General features: G+C 36.5%; 1 protein-coding gene across 4 annotated transcripts in view; it reads left to right on the top strand.

The window, feature by feature from the left end:
* The window catches only part of WDR19 (WD repeat domain 19), a 113,584-nt gene that overhangs the window by 32,868 nt on the left and 63,766 nt on the right, over positions 1–16,950 (top strand). For all 4 annotated transcript variants that reach the window (XM_040485538.1, XM_040485530.1, XM_040485519.1 and 1 more), the window contains exons 10-15: positions 4,476–4,546; positions 5,005–5,177; positions 5,276–5,390; positions 6,243–6,349; positions 7,050–7,172; positions 14,787–14,936. In XM_040485538.1, coding sequence (XP_040341472.1) covers positions 4,476–4,546; positions 5,005–5,177; positions 5,276–5,390; positions 6,243–6,349; positions 7,050–7,172; positions 14,787–14,936 — 739 coding nt within the window. The remainder of the gene's footprint in view (positions 1–4,475; positions 4,547–5,004; positions 5,178–5,275; positions 5,391–6,242; positions 6,350–7,049; positions 7,173–14,786; positions 14,937–16,950) is intronic.

Raw genomic sequence — 16,950 nt, 5'->3', positions numbered from 1 at the left:
AGAAAGAAAGAAAGAAAGAAAGAAAGAAAGAAAGAAAGAAAGAAAGAGAGAGAGAGAGAGAAAGAAAGAAAGAAAAGAAAGAAAGAAAGAAAGAAAGAAAGAAAGAAAAAAGAAAAGAAAGAAAAAACTAGAGACCAATCTCTCATGAACTTGGACAAAAAATCTTCAACAAAATTTAACAAACTGAAGTCAGCAATATGTAAAAAGAATTATACCTCATGACCAAGTGGATGTATTCCCAGTATGCAAGCCTTATCGACATTCATAATTCAATGAAGTTACTATATCTGCACCTGAAGAAAAACCATACTATCACATCAGTTGACACACAAAAAATATTTCATCAGATCTAACACCCATTCCTGATAAGAATTCTCAGTAAGTTAGGGATGGGGGAGAATTACCTCAACTTGATAAAGAATGTCTACTAAAAAGCCTAACATCATCTTTCATGGTGAAAGACTGAGTGCTTGCCTCCTGAGATTGGGAACAAGGCAAGGCTCTCCACTCCCACTACTCTAATGCAACCTAATATTAGAAGTTCTAGCCACTGCAGTTTAAGACAATAAAAAGAAATAAGCTACATCCAGATTGAAAAGAGAAAAGTAAAACCATCTCTGTTTGCAGATGAAATGATTGTGTATGTAGAAAATCTCAAGGAGTACAAACAAGGAATGCCTAGAACTAATGAGTGAGCACTGCATGGCCGTAGGATGCAAGATCAATGCACAAAAATCAGTCACATTTCTATATACTGATAACAAACCTATGGAAACCAAATTAAAAATATGTCCTTTTTACTCCAAAGAAAATGAAGTACTTAGATCTACACTTAACAAAGCATGTACAGGGTCTATGTGCTGAAAATTCCAATATGATGCTGGAAGAAATCAAGAGACCCAAAGAAATGGAGAAACGCACTGTTCATAGGTCAGAAGACTGAACATAGTGAAGATATCAGTTCTCTCCAAATTAATCTATAGATTTAATGAAATTCATATGAGAATCCCAAGGTGGTTTTTTTGTAGATATAGACAAGTTTATGCTAAAACACAGTTAATCCTTGAGCAACAGATGTTTGAACTGCTTGGATCTACTTATGTGCAGATTTATTTTTCAGTTTATTTTTTTTTTTTTTTGAGAGAGAGAAAGAGGAAGGGCAGGGAGAGAGAGAGACACGAGAGAGAGAGAGAGAGAGAGAGAGAATCCCAAGCAGGTCCCTCACTGACAGTGCAGGTAGGTCTTGAACAACCCCCACAAACCATGAGATCGTGAGCTGAGCTGAAGTCAAGAGTTGGACACTCAACCAACTGAACCACCCAGGCACCCCTACATGCAGATTTTTAAAAATACATACAGTACTGTAAATGTAAATTATCTTTAAGATTTTCTTAATAACATTTTTTTCTCTAGCTTACATTATTGTAAGAATACAGTATGTATGTATATGACATACAAAATATGTGCTAATAGACTGTTTATATTATCGATAGGGCTTCCAGTCAACAGTAGGCTATTAGTTAACTTTTGGGGTAGTCAAACGTTATATGCCAATTTTCAACTGTGCAAGGTTTGGCACCCCCAACCCCCATGTTGTTTAAGAACCAATTGTATATATGCAAAATCACGGGTCCTAAAATAGCTAAAAGCAATCTTTAAAAAAAAAACAATAAAGGGGCACCTGGATGGCTCAGTTGGTTAAGCGTCCAACTTCAGCTCAGGTCATGATCTCATGGTTCGTGAGTTCAAGCCCCACATAGGGCTCTGCACTGACAGTTGGGAGCCTGCTTTGGATTCTCTCCCTCTCTCTGCCCTTCCCCCACTCATGCTCTGTGTGTGTCTCTCTCTCTCTGTCTCTCAAAGATAAATCAACATTTAAAAATTTTTTGGGGGGGCGCCTGGGTGGCACAGTCAGTTAAGCGTCCGACTTCAGCCAGGTCACGATCTCGCGGTCCGTGAGTTCGAGCCCCGCGTCGGGCTCTGGGCTGATGGCTTGGAGCCTGGAGCCTGTTTCCGATTCTGTGTCTCCCTCTCTCTCTGCCCCTCCCCCGTTCATGCTCTGTCTCTCTCTGTCCCGAAAATAAATAAAAACGTGGAAAAAAAATAGTTTAAAAAAAAATTTTTTTGAAGAGAACAATCAAATGAGAGGAATCATCTTACCTAGTATTAAAGCTCACTTTATAGCTGCAGTAATCAAAACCATATGGTATGGGCAGAGGGAAAGACACATAGATCAATGGAACAGTATAGAAAGCCAGAAATAAACCCACACAAATATGCACAACTGATTCTTGACAAAAGTAGAAAATTAAATAGAATTAAAATTGCCTTTCCAAGAAATGGTGCCCAAGCAACCGGATATCCATATGGAAAAAACCTGGAAAACAAACTTCACACCTTAATCAAAAGTTAATTCAGTGGGTTGTGGATTTAAATTTAAAATGCAAAACTATAGCATTTTTAGATAAAAACAGGAAATCTTCTAGGTCTAGGCAAAGAGTTCTTGGTTTTAAAACCAAAAACATGATCTGTATAAGGAAATATTGGAAAATTAGACTTGCTCAAAACTAAAAAATTTTACCCCATGAAAGATTCTGTTAAGAGAATGAAAGATAAACAGCACAATGAGAAAGAATATTCACAAACCACGTATCCAACAAAGGACTAGTATCTAGAATGCATAAAGGGCCCTCTCAAAACTCAAAAAAAAACAAACAATCCAATTAGAAAATCAGCAAAAGACATACATTTCAGCAAACAAGATATATAGATGGTAAACACATGAAGATCACGACCTGAGCTGATGTCAAACGCTCAACCCAGTGAGCCACCCAGGTGCCCTAGTTTGGCAGTTTCTTAAAACAACAACAACAACAACAACAACAAAAACTGAACATGTACTTACCGTATGACCTAGGAATTTCACTCCTGGCCATTTTTCTCAGGCACATGAAAATTTATATTCACAGAAAAACCTGAATATGAATGTTTATAGCAGCTTTATTTGTAATAGTCAAAAACTAGAAACCATCCAGATGTCCTTCAGTGGGTGAGTGGTTAAACTAGTACATCCACATCATGGAATACTACTCAGCCATAAAAAGGAACACACTGTTGATACAACAACTGATGTGAACCTCCAGAGAAGTACACTGAATGAAAAGTGCCATTCACAAAATGTCACATACTGTGTGATTCCATTTATGTAATCCTGTTGAAATGATAAAGTTATAGAAATGGAGAACAGATTAGTGGTGACCAGGGTTTAGGAATGCATCTGGGGTGGAGAGGAAGGAGGTTAAGTGCATATATAAAAGGGCAACACAAGGATCCTTGTTGTGATTGAACTGTTCTATATCCTGCCTGTGGTCCTGGATCTCAGCAATCTCGCATGTGATAAAATCGCATGGAATGAAATACAAACACATGCATACATACACATGCACACACAAAATGAATACAGGTAAAACCTGGGACATCTGAAAGAGGTTATATCAATGTCATTATTTGACTATACTATTATCCTGTAGATTTTCAAGATATTAACATGTAAGGAAAGGTGGAGGGTATAGACAATCTCTGTATATACAATCTCCATATTCTCTCTTACAACTGCATGTGGATCTACAATTATATCAAAATAAAAAGTTAAATGAAAACAAGGAAGTAATATATATAAAGGGAAAACCCTAGAAGGGCGGAAGGGAGGAGAGAGGAAAGGAGACAAAGAGGAAAGAAATCTTACAACCAGTGTGTCCCAACACTGTGCTATGCAACTTTCATTGGCATGAACTGACCTATCTTCTCTGTAACCCTATGAAGTAATATGCCTGCAGTTTTTCATTAGTATTTTTTTAATGTTTATTTATCTTTGAGAGAGAGAGAGTGGGGGAGGGGCAGAGAGAGAGAGACACACACACACACAGAATCCGAAGCAGGCTCCAAGCTCCAAGCTGTCAGCACAGAGTCCAATGCGGGGCTTGAACTCACAAACTGCAAGATCATGAGAACCACCCAGGTGCCCAATATGCCTGCAGTTTTTCAGAGCTTTCAACCTATGCCTTGTGATTCCAGATAAATGGTCTTTCTGTTATACCTCATTTCTCTTTGTATGAAAGAACTCAGGGTGGTCGGAGGAGCACACAGATAAGAGAAACCTTTTACTTCTTAAATAATTAATGCTGCTCAGAAGAAAGTTTTCCTACACAAAGTTTTCTTCAGGGCAACTTAAACCTCCTTGTTACTAAAACTATAGATCAGAGAATGCAGCCGGGCACAACCACCACCCCACAAAGAAAAATTTTTTAAGATAAAATGTAATTATAGAAATTCTATTTTCTTACCTTGACCCAAATGATTATCCTATACAGGCCCCTTTGGAAAACACTGACCTGTTCTGTAGCCTACACTTTTTCATGAACTGAAACAATTTTGTTTAACGCTTATATTTATATACATATTTTTTCATTTTTCAGCATTAAAATTCATGACTTGGCAGAATTAAAAGATATGTATGCTATAATCAACCTGGATGATGAAAATAAAGGTACTGGTTTTTCTGAAGCAGAGTGACATTTTATTGCAATGACAGAGTAGTGTGTTTACTATTATATGATTTGCATTCATTGTGGGAGGAATAAAATTAACACCCTTCATTAGAGTTTGCTAAAATAACCCTAACTCTAACCTTCATTAGGTTTCCCTAAAAGAACCTACTCCTCTACAAAGCTGTAAATCCACTTTCATCTAAAGATTTATAGTGAGTTTAATCCCAATTTCAGTTATAAAATCTAAATTCTGACATACTTTCTCTTTGAGCCACTACTGAATGAATCAATGCTCATGCTCACATGCCTGTCCATAGTGAAGTTTTAGTCTGTATAGACCATTAAAGAAAACACTTGAAGATTTTTTTTTGTCTCTGTAGTTTAAATGAAAATATTCGTTTGCCCGCAACAGTATTATTTGTTCTTGACTACTCCTTTATTCTGTCACTTACTTCAGGGTTGGGCACCTTATCCTGGACAGATGATGGCCAGTTGCTGGCACTGTCTACCCAGAGGGGCTCACTGCACGTCTTCCTGACCAAGCTTCCCATCCTCGGGGGTGCCTGCAGCACAAGGATTGCGTATCTCACCTCTCTCCTTGAAGTCACTGTGGCCAACCCTGTAGAAGGAGTATGAAAATAGTGTTCCTTTGATTCTATTTATCAGTAAAACCAAAACGGTTGTAGCAGTAGCAGTTGACTTGCTACTCTTACTCTTCTGTGTTCTAGGAGCTGCCAATCACAGTGTCTGTTGATGTGGAACCCAACTTTGTAGCCGTAGGGCTCTATCACCTGGCCGTGGGAATGAATAATCGAGCTTGGTTTTATGTCCTTGGAGAAAATGGCAAGTATCAATCCAGTTGTCGTTTTCTTAACCAGCATGTGATTTCTGTTATTATTTGGGAAATGCTGAAAGTTTCTTTTAAGACCAGGTCTTTCACTCTTTGTCTTCAGATGCCTCTTTCTTAGCTTAAATGGTTATGTGAGTCCTCTAAAAACTTGGCATAATTTTTGGAAGGATTTTATCCTTTACCTTTGCAGTGAACACAGCATTGGTATAGTGGGCAGAGTATGACCTTTAGAATTAGGCCCCGAGTTCAAATTCCCCTTCTGGTCCTTGTAGCTGGGTGACTGTAGACAAATTATCTACCCCTCTGAGCCTTGTTTTGGAAGGCTTCGTCTGGAAAATGAGGATTCTTCTACTTGTAAGGGGTCATGAGCAAAACTAAATGAAGTAACGTGTGATCCACCTTTGCACAATGACTTTCTTGGGCACTTTCTTGGGTAGGCTAGTGGTTGGGTCCCTTTCCCCTCCTTTTATCCATGAAGTAATGACCACTAGCACCTGAAGGGAGAGTTGCTTTTTCTTCTCCCCTTTGGGGGTCAGATCTCCCTCAGGAGTAGAGTGAGCCTGAGAATTATCCCCCAATAGAGTACACCATTAAGCTTATTGTCACGAAAGTGTAATTTTTCATTGTTTTATGTGTGATTTTATTTTCTCTTACTTGGTTTCACATGCACCACTATGGAATTCCTGAAGGCAAATCTATATGACAACTAAGATTGTCTTTAGAATGGCCAAAATACAAATTTTTGGTTCAGAATGCCCTTAAAAACACACATGTAAAAATTATTTGCAAATCTTTATGTAATTTTATTTATATATTAATGTGTGTGTGTGTGTTTATTGCCACAGCTGTTAAAAAATTGAAAGATGTGGAATATCTGGGGACGGTATCCAGTGTTTGCCTTCATTCTGACTATGCTGCTGCACTTTTTGAAGGCAAAGTCCAGTTGCACTTGGTAAGTATAATTTTGATGTCACAGAGCCCTCAGGACTAGTGATGACTCAGTTTAAATGATGATGATGATCAGCCTAATGTCATATTATCAAGAACTTTGGTCAGAAAGCTAGAAAGCCAGGTGTGCATAAGGGACTAACAGAACTCTTTACCCCTTCTGCATGAGATGTTCAGTTAACTTTCTTGCTCTGTTTCCAAGAAACCCAACAAAATATCCACTGTGCTACTCACAACACTGCCGCGGCCAAATAGATCCTGTTGGTAGACTGCATCTAGTGGGAAATTAAAAACTGATGGGCATGTTATATGCCTGGTCTTCCTGGAATGAATTGACTTCTGTATTTGGGCATGTCGCTAGGGGGGATCCTTGAAGCGAAGCCTATTGTTCAAAAGACATTGGGTCCCAAAATGTGGTCCCTAAACAAGGGCCTCTCTTACATCTATTTCATGCCTCTTTGCTTCTGGGAAACCAAAGAGAGTAGCTATTACCACTGCAGGGCCTGCTGCAAAAACCATTCCCCCTAAAAGGGGTTGTTTAATGCTGCCCTGCCAGGTTGTTCCTGTCTGATGTCTTTCTCAGTAGACATTCAGTAGTCTGAACGTTTAATCGAACTTAGAAAGACCCTCTCCTATCTCCCTAGATTGTTACAGGCCAGGTTTAGTCAAATACACCTATAAGCTATTATTCTTTTGTATTTTAGATAGAAAGTGAAATCCTGGATGCTCAAGAAGAACGTGAGACTCGACTCTTCCCGGCAGTGGATGATAAGTGCCGTATTTTATGCCATGCCTTAACTGGTGATTTCCTCATCTATGGTACAGATGTACGTAGTGGCTTCTTTGATACAGAACATAGGGGGATTTTTAATTGTTATTTTGTAATATGCATGTATATTGTATGCATTACATTATATTGTTATATACAGTAGATAGACACGTACAGCAAATAGGTGGCATGATTTGCTATCAAGTTGCTTTTGTGATTATAAGCAATTCTGATGGCAGAGTAAAAAGAGCAGACTTTGGAGCCTGGAAAGTCTGGGCTCACATGCCAGTTCTATTACTTGCTAGGTGGTACTTAACCCCTCCAAGCCTCAGTGTCCTTATCTGGATGCTTTAAGGATTTAATGTGGTGATGAACATAAGACACCTCATTCCACTTTAGATCTTCACTGCCTACATTTAGTAGGCATTTAATAGATAGTAAAATTAATTGTGTATTGAGAATCCCACTTTAACCATCTCGTCTTTTGAACCACCAGTACCCTACTCCTCTAAATATTACATTAGTCACATGGGCATAAAACAGTAATAGCACTTTATATTTGTACAAATATAGGTTTCAAAGATTTTTCAAAACCTGTCATATCTGTTATCTTGTTCAATCTCTAAAATAATTTAGTAAAGGTGGTAGGAAGGGCAGTTTTCCACATTAATTAGAAAAGCAATTCACTCTTTTAAATGTTTCCTTTTCTCACGGTGAACTGTTCTTTAAACAAGAGCATGTCTTAAAACACACTATTGCCATAAGGGAGACTTTAAGTTTGACCTAAAATGATCAGTCTTTTTAGTAATATACACCAGTAGGGTAGGCCTCATGTGTCAGGTAAAGTGGCAAGGGAAATGGTAAATAATAGTAAATATAATACATTTGTATGATACATGACAGTTTATAAAGCCCCAATCTCACTTATTTTATCTCATTAGTTTTCTAAAATAAGCAGAGAAGTTTTAGAGATGAGGACACTGAACTTTAAGAGGTTAGTAAGTTTGTGATAGACGTGGAATGTGAACAGTATCTCCTGATGTAAAATCTACTCTTTCCACTATGCCACATGGTGAAGTAAGAACTCAGGGTGTGGTGGTCTGACATTAAGTCAGCATTTATCTCAATCTTTCTTGAGTGATTCTGACTACGTCATGTTTTTTAAAGTTTTATCGAGGTATGATTAATAGACAACAAACTGCACTATTTAAAGGCTACAATTTGAGGGGCGCCTGGCTGGTTTAGTCGGTTAAGCGTCCAACTTCCGCTCTGGTCATGACCTCGCGGTTCGGAAGTTTGAGCCCCGCATTGGTCTCCGTGCTGACAGCTCAGAGCCTGGAGCCTGTTTCAGATTCTGTGTCTCCCTCTCTCACTGCCCCTTCCCCACTCATACTCTCTCTCTGGCTCCAAAATGAATTAAAACATTAAAAATTTTTAAACCACAATTTGGTAAGTTTTGACATGTATATACCTGTGAAACACCATCAACTCAGTCAAACTAGTGAACACATCCATCACCCCCAAAAGTTTTCTCACACCCCTTTATGATTCTTCCTGCTTGTCCCACCACATTGATTGCTCTCTGTCACTATAGATGAGTTTCTGTTTTCTAGAGTTTTATGTAAATGGAATCATACAGTATGTACTCCTTTCTATCTGCCTTCTTTTATTCAGTACCATTATTTTGAGATTCATTTCCTACTGTGTGTGTCAATTGTTGATTCCTTTTTCTTGCTGGAGTGGTGTTTCATAGTATGCATTTATTATAATTGGCTTACTCAAGAACCTAAGGATGGATATTGGGGCTGTTTCTAGTTTGGGGTTGTTTCCAGCCTGGATTGTTTCCAGTATGGGGTCTTCACAAATAAAGCTGCTGTAAACATTCATGTTCAAGTCTTTGCATGGACACATGCTTTCTTTTCTCTTCCATAAATACCTAAGAAGTAGAATGGCTACATTATATGGCATATGTGTGTTTAAGTTTTTAAGAAACTGACAGTCTGTTCTCTAAATTAATTGTACCATTTTACATTCCCATCAACAGTAAGTGAGTATTCCAATTCCTCTACATCCTCACTGACATTTGACATGGTCAGTCTTTTTAATTTTAGCCACTCTTAAGTGTATCTTAAGTGAAATCTCATTGTGATTTTAATTTGCATTTCTCTAATGGATTAATATGGAGCATCTTTTCATGTGCTTGTTTGCTTTCTGTGTATCTTTGGTGAAATGTCTGTTCAAATTTCTTTGGCTATTTTCTAATTGGGTTGTGTTCTTATTATTGATTTTTGAGAGTTTTTTTTTTTTTTATATATATTCTGGATTTAAGTCCTTTATCAGATATGTACTTTGCAAGTATTTTCTCTCATTGCATGAGTTTTCTTTTCTTTCTCTTACCAGTGTCTTTCAAAGAGAAAAAATGTTTTGATTTTGATGAAGTCCAACATGAAAATTTTTTTTTTATAGATTGTGCTTTTGGTGTCCTATCTGAGTAATCTTTGCCTAACCCAAGGTCATATGGTTTTTCTACTATGTTTTCTTCTGTAAGTTTTATAGCTTTATGTTTTATATTTGGTTCTGCAATCCATTTTGAATTAATTTGTTTATACTGTAAGGTATAGATCAAAGTTCATTTTTTGTTTATAGATATTCCAATTGTTCCAACACCAATTGTTGAAAAGACTGTCCTTCCTCCACTGAATCATCTTTGTGCTTTTGTCACAAATCAGTTGTCCATAGGGGCGCCTGGGTGGCTCAGTTGGTTAAGTGGCCAACTTCAGCTCAGGTCATGATCTCATAGTTGGTGAGTTCAAGCCCTGCGTCAGGGTCTGTGCTGACAGCTCAGAGCCTGGAGCCTGTTTCTGATTCTGTGTCTCACTCGCTTTCTGCCCCTCCCACACCTCTCTCTCAAAAATAATAAATAAACATTTTTAAAAAATCAATTATCCATAAATAAGTGGGTCTTTTTCTGGAATTGCTCATTCCATTGATCTGTGTGTCTATCTTTATAAGAGTATCATGCTGTTTTAATTGCTGTAAATTTATAATAAGTCCTAAAATCAGGTAGTGTTAGCCCTCCAACTTTGTGTTTCTTTTTCAAAGTTGTTTTGGCTATTTTCAGTACTTTGCATCGCCATTTGAATTTTATGATAAGCTTGTTAATTTTTACAAAAAGGCTGCTGGGAATTTTAATGGTATGTTGAACTTACAGATCAGTTGCCATCTTAAACTCTACTCACCAATGAGCAAGGTATATATTTCCATTTATTTAGGTTTTCTTTATCTTAGTGTTTTCAAGTTTTCTGTGTACCAATTCCCCTTTTATCAGATTAATACCTAAGTCATATTTTTGTATTTTAGCATTTTTCATTTTTTTAATACATAGTATTACATTTTAGTTTTTAATTTCTGAATGTTCATTGGTAGCATATAGTAGTGCAACTGATTTTTGTGTATTATTCCTGTATACTGCAGCCTGGCTAGATTCACTTAGTAGTTCTAGTAGTTTTTTGTAAATTCCACTGGATTTTCTATATAGATGATCATGTCATCTCTGAGTAAAGGTAGTTTTACTTCTTTTCCAATCTGGATGCCTTTTATTCCAATTCATTGTTGAATAGGAATGGTGAGAGTGGTATCTTCATCTTGTTCTTGACCATTACATATGATTTTAGCTACAGATCTTTTGTAGATGCCTGTTAACGGGTTGTATGTATACTACAAAACCTAAAAACCACTAAAATAACAAAGTTGTAGCTAAGAAGTCAACAAATTAGATAAAATCAAATAATAAAAAATACACAGTTATATTGAACCCATTAAGCTATCCTAGCATTTGTGCTCTTCAAATAATTTTGTTATTTTTTCTTTGTTTCATATTGGATGGTTTCTACTGCTGTATTTCAAGGTCATTAGCCTTTTCTTCTGTAGTGTCTAATCTGTCATTAGTCTCATCCAATGTATTTTTCAATTCACATGTGGTATTTTCATCTGTAGAAGATATGTTTCTTTTTTTTAGTCTTCCATGTCTCCACTTAACTTTTTAAACATGAAATATAGTTTTTAAAAAATTTCATGTTTTAATGACCTTATCTGCTAATTCTAATATCTGTGTCAGGTTTTATTGATTAATTACTCTCTTTATTATGGTTCATGTGTTTCTGTGTTTTTGCATACCTGGTAATTTTACCTTTTGGGGTGCTAGATATTTTTGTATTTCTAAAAATATTCTTGAACTTTGCTCTGGGATGCAGTTAATTGACTTAGAAACAGTTTGGCCCTTTTGAGTCTTGGTTTTATAATTTCTTAGGCAGATGTGAAACAATGCTCAGTCTATAGCTAATTATTTCTCACTTTTGATCTTTCCGTATTCTGTACCCAGTGCCCTGTGAGCTATGATCTTTTTTTTCCAATCTGACTGTTGGAAACAGTCACTATTCCCAGTTCTGTTCCCTCTAATCCCTTTGGATGGTTCTTTCCATGGCCTTGTAGTTTTTTCACATGCATGCAGTCATTGCTACCAGCTGAGGACTCACAGTGGACCCCCTGCAGCTCTCCAAGCTTCTTTGTCTCTTGTCCTCTGCCCTGCAAAGTCCAGCCACCTGTGCTCCCTGGCCTTTAGCTCCATATCCTTAACTCAGGGAGCCCTGCCCTGCCTGTATCCTCCTCCCTTTGCCATGCCTTGAAAACTTGCAGAGCAAAAGCTGGAGCAATCATAGGGCTCACCTGGTTTGCTTCCAAAATCTCAGGCATCACTGTTCTTTGTTGCCTCATTCCAATATGTTGACAATTGTTTTTTCATGATTTTGTCTGTTCTTTTTGGTTGTTTGGGTGGGAAAGTTAAATCCAGTTTGTTACTCTGTCTTGGCCTGAATAGAAGTCCAAGATGTTATGTGTTTTTATTTTAATTAAACTTTTTATTTTGAGATCATTGTAGATTCACAGGCAGTTGTAGGAAACAATACAAAGAGATCCCATGCAAGAAGCAAACCAGGGAGATCCAATATACTCTTTTCCTAGTTTCCCCCAAAGGTAACATGTTATATATTATAACCAGGATATTAACATTGATAGTCAAGATACAGAATAATTCTATCACCAGAATAGAATGTGTCTATTTTATAGACACATCCACTTCCCTTCTGCTTTCACCCCCATCTTAATCCCTGGTAACAAAGTTACAGTTGACCTTGAACAACAGGAGTTTGAACTGTACAGGTCTACTTATATGTGGATTTTTTTTTCCGATAAATTCAGTATAGTACTGTAAATGTATTCTTAAGGTTTTTGTAGTATGTTCTCTAGCTTTATTGGAAGAATTCAGTATATAAGACATTTAACATACAAAATATGTGTTAATCAATTGTTGTGTTATTGGTAAAGCTTCCAGTCAACAGTAGGCTATTAGTAATTTGGGGGGGGGGGGGAGTCAAAAGTTATACGTGGATTTTTGACTATGGGGGTGGTCAGTACCCATAACCCCTGTGTTGTTCAAGGGTCAACTGTAATCTGTTCTACATTTCTATAATTTGTCATTTGATTCATTTGAGTCATTGTGTGCATGAATAATTTTTTTCCTTTTTATTGCTGAGTAGCATTCTATGATATGGATGTACCAGTTTGTTTAAGGATTCACCAACTGAAGGACATCTGAATTAGTTCCAGTTTTTGAATATTGCAAATAAAGCTTCTATAAGCAATCACATACAGGTTTCTATGTGAACAAGTTTTCACTTCTGAGTAAATGTGAAGTTAACACTCACATCCACTGTAATGGCTATAATCAAAAAGTCAGATAATAACAAGTGTTGGGAGAGATGGAGAGGAATTAGAACTCTTATACACTGCTGGTGGGGATGTAAAATGGTGCAGCTGCTTGGGAAAATACTCTGGCAGTTCTGTAAGAGATTAAACAGAGTTATCTTATGACCCAGGAATTGCACTCCTATGTATATACCCAAGAGAAATGAAGATATATGTCCACATAAAACTTGTATACCAATGTTCATAGCAACATTATTTATAATAATCAAAAGATGGAAACAACCCAAATGTCCATCAACTGATAAATGAACATATAGCTTATCCATACGATGGAATATTATTTGGCAATAAAAAGGAGTAAAATACTGATACCTACTACAAAGTAGATGAACCTAGAAAACATCATGTTAAGTAAAAGAAAGCAGTCACAAAAGACCACATATTGTATGATACTGTGTATGTGACATGTCCAGAATAGACAAATCTAGTGATAAAAAGTAGATTAGTGGTTACCTAAGACTGTGGGGAGAGTGGGATGGGGTTGGGGAAAATGAGAAAGATTACTAAATGGGGTTTCTTTTTGAAATGATGAATTGTTTTAAAATGAATTGTAATCAAGCATTATACAAATCTGTAAATTATGCTAAAAACCATGGAGTTCTATATTTTAAGTGGGTGAATTACATGGTATATGAGTTATACCTCAATATGCTATTATTTAAAATGAAGTACAGACATCTTTTAAAAAAAAGGAAAAGGATCAATTAGGAGTATCTGGGTGGGTCTATCTTTATTCCGTTCCAGTGACCTATGTGTCTGTCCACTCACCAATACTACACAGTCTTGGTTACTGTAGCTAAAGAAACAACAACAACAAAAAACAAAACCCAAAAACTTCCAACTGATTAAACTGATTTTCCTACTTTATTCTTTTTTTATTCAAAATTGCTTTAGCTATTATAGTTCTTCTGCCATTTTCATATAAATTTTAGAATAATCTTGTTTGTATCTACAAAAAATCTTGAGATTTTTATTGGAATTAGGTAAAGCTGTATATAAGTTGGAGAGAATTAACATATTTATAATGGTGAGTCTTCCAATCCATGAATATTTCATACCTCTCCACTTATTTAGATCTTTTTTGATTCTTTCATCAGTGTTTTATAGTTTTTAGCATACAAATCCTGTGCACATTTTGTTAAATTCATATCTAAATATTTCGGGTTTCTTTTTGAGAGATTGTAAATGGTAATATATTTCTAAATTTTGGTATCTACAGTTCATTGCTAATATATAAAAATACAATTGATTGCATCAGGTGGTTTGTTTTTATTTTAAATTTAATTTTCTAGGGGCGCCTGGGTGGCGCAGTCGGTTAAGCGTCCGACTTCAGCCAGGTCACGATCTCGCGGTCCGTGAGTTCGAGCCCCGCATCAGGCTCTGCGCTGATGGCTCAGAGCCTGGAGCCTGTTTCCGATTCTGTGTCTCCCTCTCTCTCTGCCCCTCCCCCGTTCATGCTCTGTCTCTCTCTGTCCCAAAAATAAACGTTAAAAAAAAAAATTTAAAAAAAAAAAATTTAATTTTCTAATTTGTCTACCAACAGCAAAATATTTTAAAATAACATGGTTTGAAAGTTATTCTTAAACTGTAAGGATATTTCTTATAAGTGAAAACATCTGAAAATCAGTTATGCTTTAATATCACTAAGAATGTTAGAACTAATTGTTGAATTAAATGCACGTTCTCATTTACTGTCTCGGGTCTGTACCTTTACATATAGTAAACAATTGTTGTAGACTCTTCCTACATGAAAATATGGTATATTTTCTCTTAAAATTAGGAAGTATGTTTAAGTGCTAAAAGTATTTTTTTGACAACCTTTATATTTCTATGACTGGATTTTTTTTAGACTGGTATCATTCAGTATTTCTACATTGAAGACTGGCAATTTGTTAATGATTATCGACACCCTGTCAGTGTGAAAAAGATTTTTCCTGACCCAAATGGGACCAGATTAGTTTTCATTGATGAAAAAAGTGATGGATTTGTCTACTGTCCGGTAAGTCTGGAAGATTTTTAAGTACTTATTTTTTTTAATGCAATGTACAAAGAAAAGTGTGGGGTTTTTTTTTCATTTTTATGCACTTTATTTTCAATATTTTAAGAATATCACTTTTATAAGTTACATAAGCATATAATTTTCATATGGTCATTGTTCAGTTTGAGTCAATATTATACTAATGTTTAAAATGAGTTCATTAAGACAGTTGATTAAAAGAGATTAACTACTTTTTTGAGGATTTGATGAAATCTAAAATTATCTGCAACTGATACCTTTCTAGGGAGAAAATTTAGACTATTGACTTAATTCCTTCACGATTATTAATATATTCAGATTTTCTACTTCTTTTGGAGTTAATTTTGTGATTATTTCTTTATGTTTCATACTCCTTTTCTTTAGTGGTGGAAATAGTTGTTCATGGTATTGTCTTTTATAGATAGATAGATAGATAGATAGATAGATAATTTAAACCCAAGTTAACATATAGTGTAATAATGATTTCAGGAATAGAATTTAGGGATTTATCACTTACATATAACACCCAGTGTTTTTAATATATATTATATATAAAATCATGTTCTCTTATGCAGTTCAAAGATGATAGTACTTTGTTACCGTGTTTGTGATCTATTTCTACAACTATACATCAAGAAAACTTTTTCTGGGGCTCATGGCTGGCTCAGTCACAACACAACTCTCCAGCTCAGGGTTGTAAATTCAAGCCCCACACTGGGCATAGAGATTACTTCAAAATAAAATCTTAAAAAACAAATGAAACACTTTGTCCAATATTCTGCAGTTTTTCATAGTGTCAGTACCAGAAAGATTTTTTTAATGGAAAAATAATTATATCCTATACCACTTTAACCTGATTTACTGCACAATATTACAATATATCTTCGTGTACATGACCTTTCTCTCCAGTTGTGCAATAAGGTTCAAAGGGCAGGGACTCCTTTCCACCCACCTTACTTGATTTTCCTCTTGCCTTAAAGATTCTGAACACAGAGGAAAGGCATTTTTTTCATAATTAAAAACAGATGGACCCTTTTTAGATCAGTTACTCTGCTTTTTACACATCCTTAACTTTTTTGGGACTAGATTAGCAAAAGAAAATGTGAATTTACATCTTTTACTTGGATTTTTCATTTCCCTTTGATATCCAGTTAATGATTTAGTATGTCCTTGGTCACAGTCCACACAGCCTACAGCTGTTCTCAGACATGTCTTAATAGCCATTCCCCTGGTGCCTTCCTCCACCTCAGTAGCCACTCGGTGAAGACCACTTTGCCCTCCCTGTACACTTCACTAGATGCTGAGACTTCCCACCTTCTCCTTCTTTTCCTTTCCTTTCTGCCTGTCTTTCTCTTTCTTTAATTTTTTCTTTTTTTCTCTTCTTTCTTTGATAAATAGAACAGGTTTCCACAGGAGTGCTTGCATTATTTAAGCAAAATTCCTAATGTGCCAGTTCTTACTCAACCCGTTCCTCTCCCTGTCACAAAACCAATGAGGGAAAATGACATAAATAGAAAGATAACCTTGAGTTCTTTCTACTTGGTAAGGAAATTCATCCTGTACAGATCTCCCTTCTGTAACAGGGCACTCTTTCAAGCTGCCTTGCTTCCCCATGTGGGTTCCCCGTGGGTGGAAACTGCTGCTGAGAGCACCTAGAGGGTAGGCGGGTAAATCAGGGATCTGACAGGAGCTGGAGGCAGAATGGGGTTTGGCTGCTAGGGAAAGGCTGAAGAGTAAGAGTCAGAAAGAGCTGATGCATTTTTCTTTCTCCTTTTACAGTTTTCCTTTCCTTGATAATTTTTGTTAAAGAGGTTACATGGCCTTTCTCGTGGAGTTGGTTTGAGGTTTCAGTGAGTTGATTTTTCCAAACCCGTGATTGGGCACTTGGTAGCCATTTAGCAGGTGTTCGTTAAAGCCCTGCCTCTTTATTGCTTTACCACCCTTCAACCCCTCAAGTTCCAGAATTATCTCACTTGTTGCTGCCCATTCCAGTCCT

This window comes from Herpailurus yagouaroundi, unplaced genomic scaffold, assembly GCF_014898765.1.
Source record: "Herpailurus yagouaroundi ecotype Mexico unplaced genomic scaffold, PumYag 28, whole genome shotgun sequence".
NCBI lineage: Eukaryota > Metazoa > Chordata > Mammalia > Carnivora > Felidae > Herpailurus > Herpailurus yagouaroundi.
Note: the sequence above shows the minus strand (reverse complement) of the source record. Positions and strands in the feature narration are given on the sequence as shown.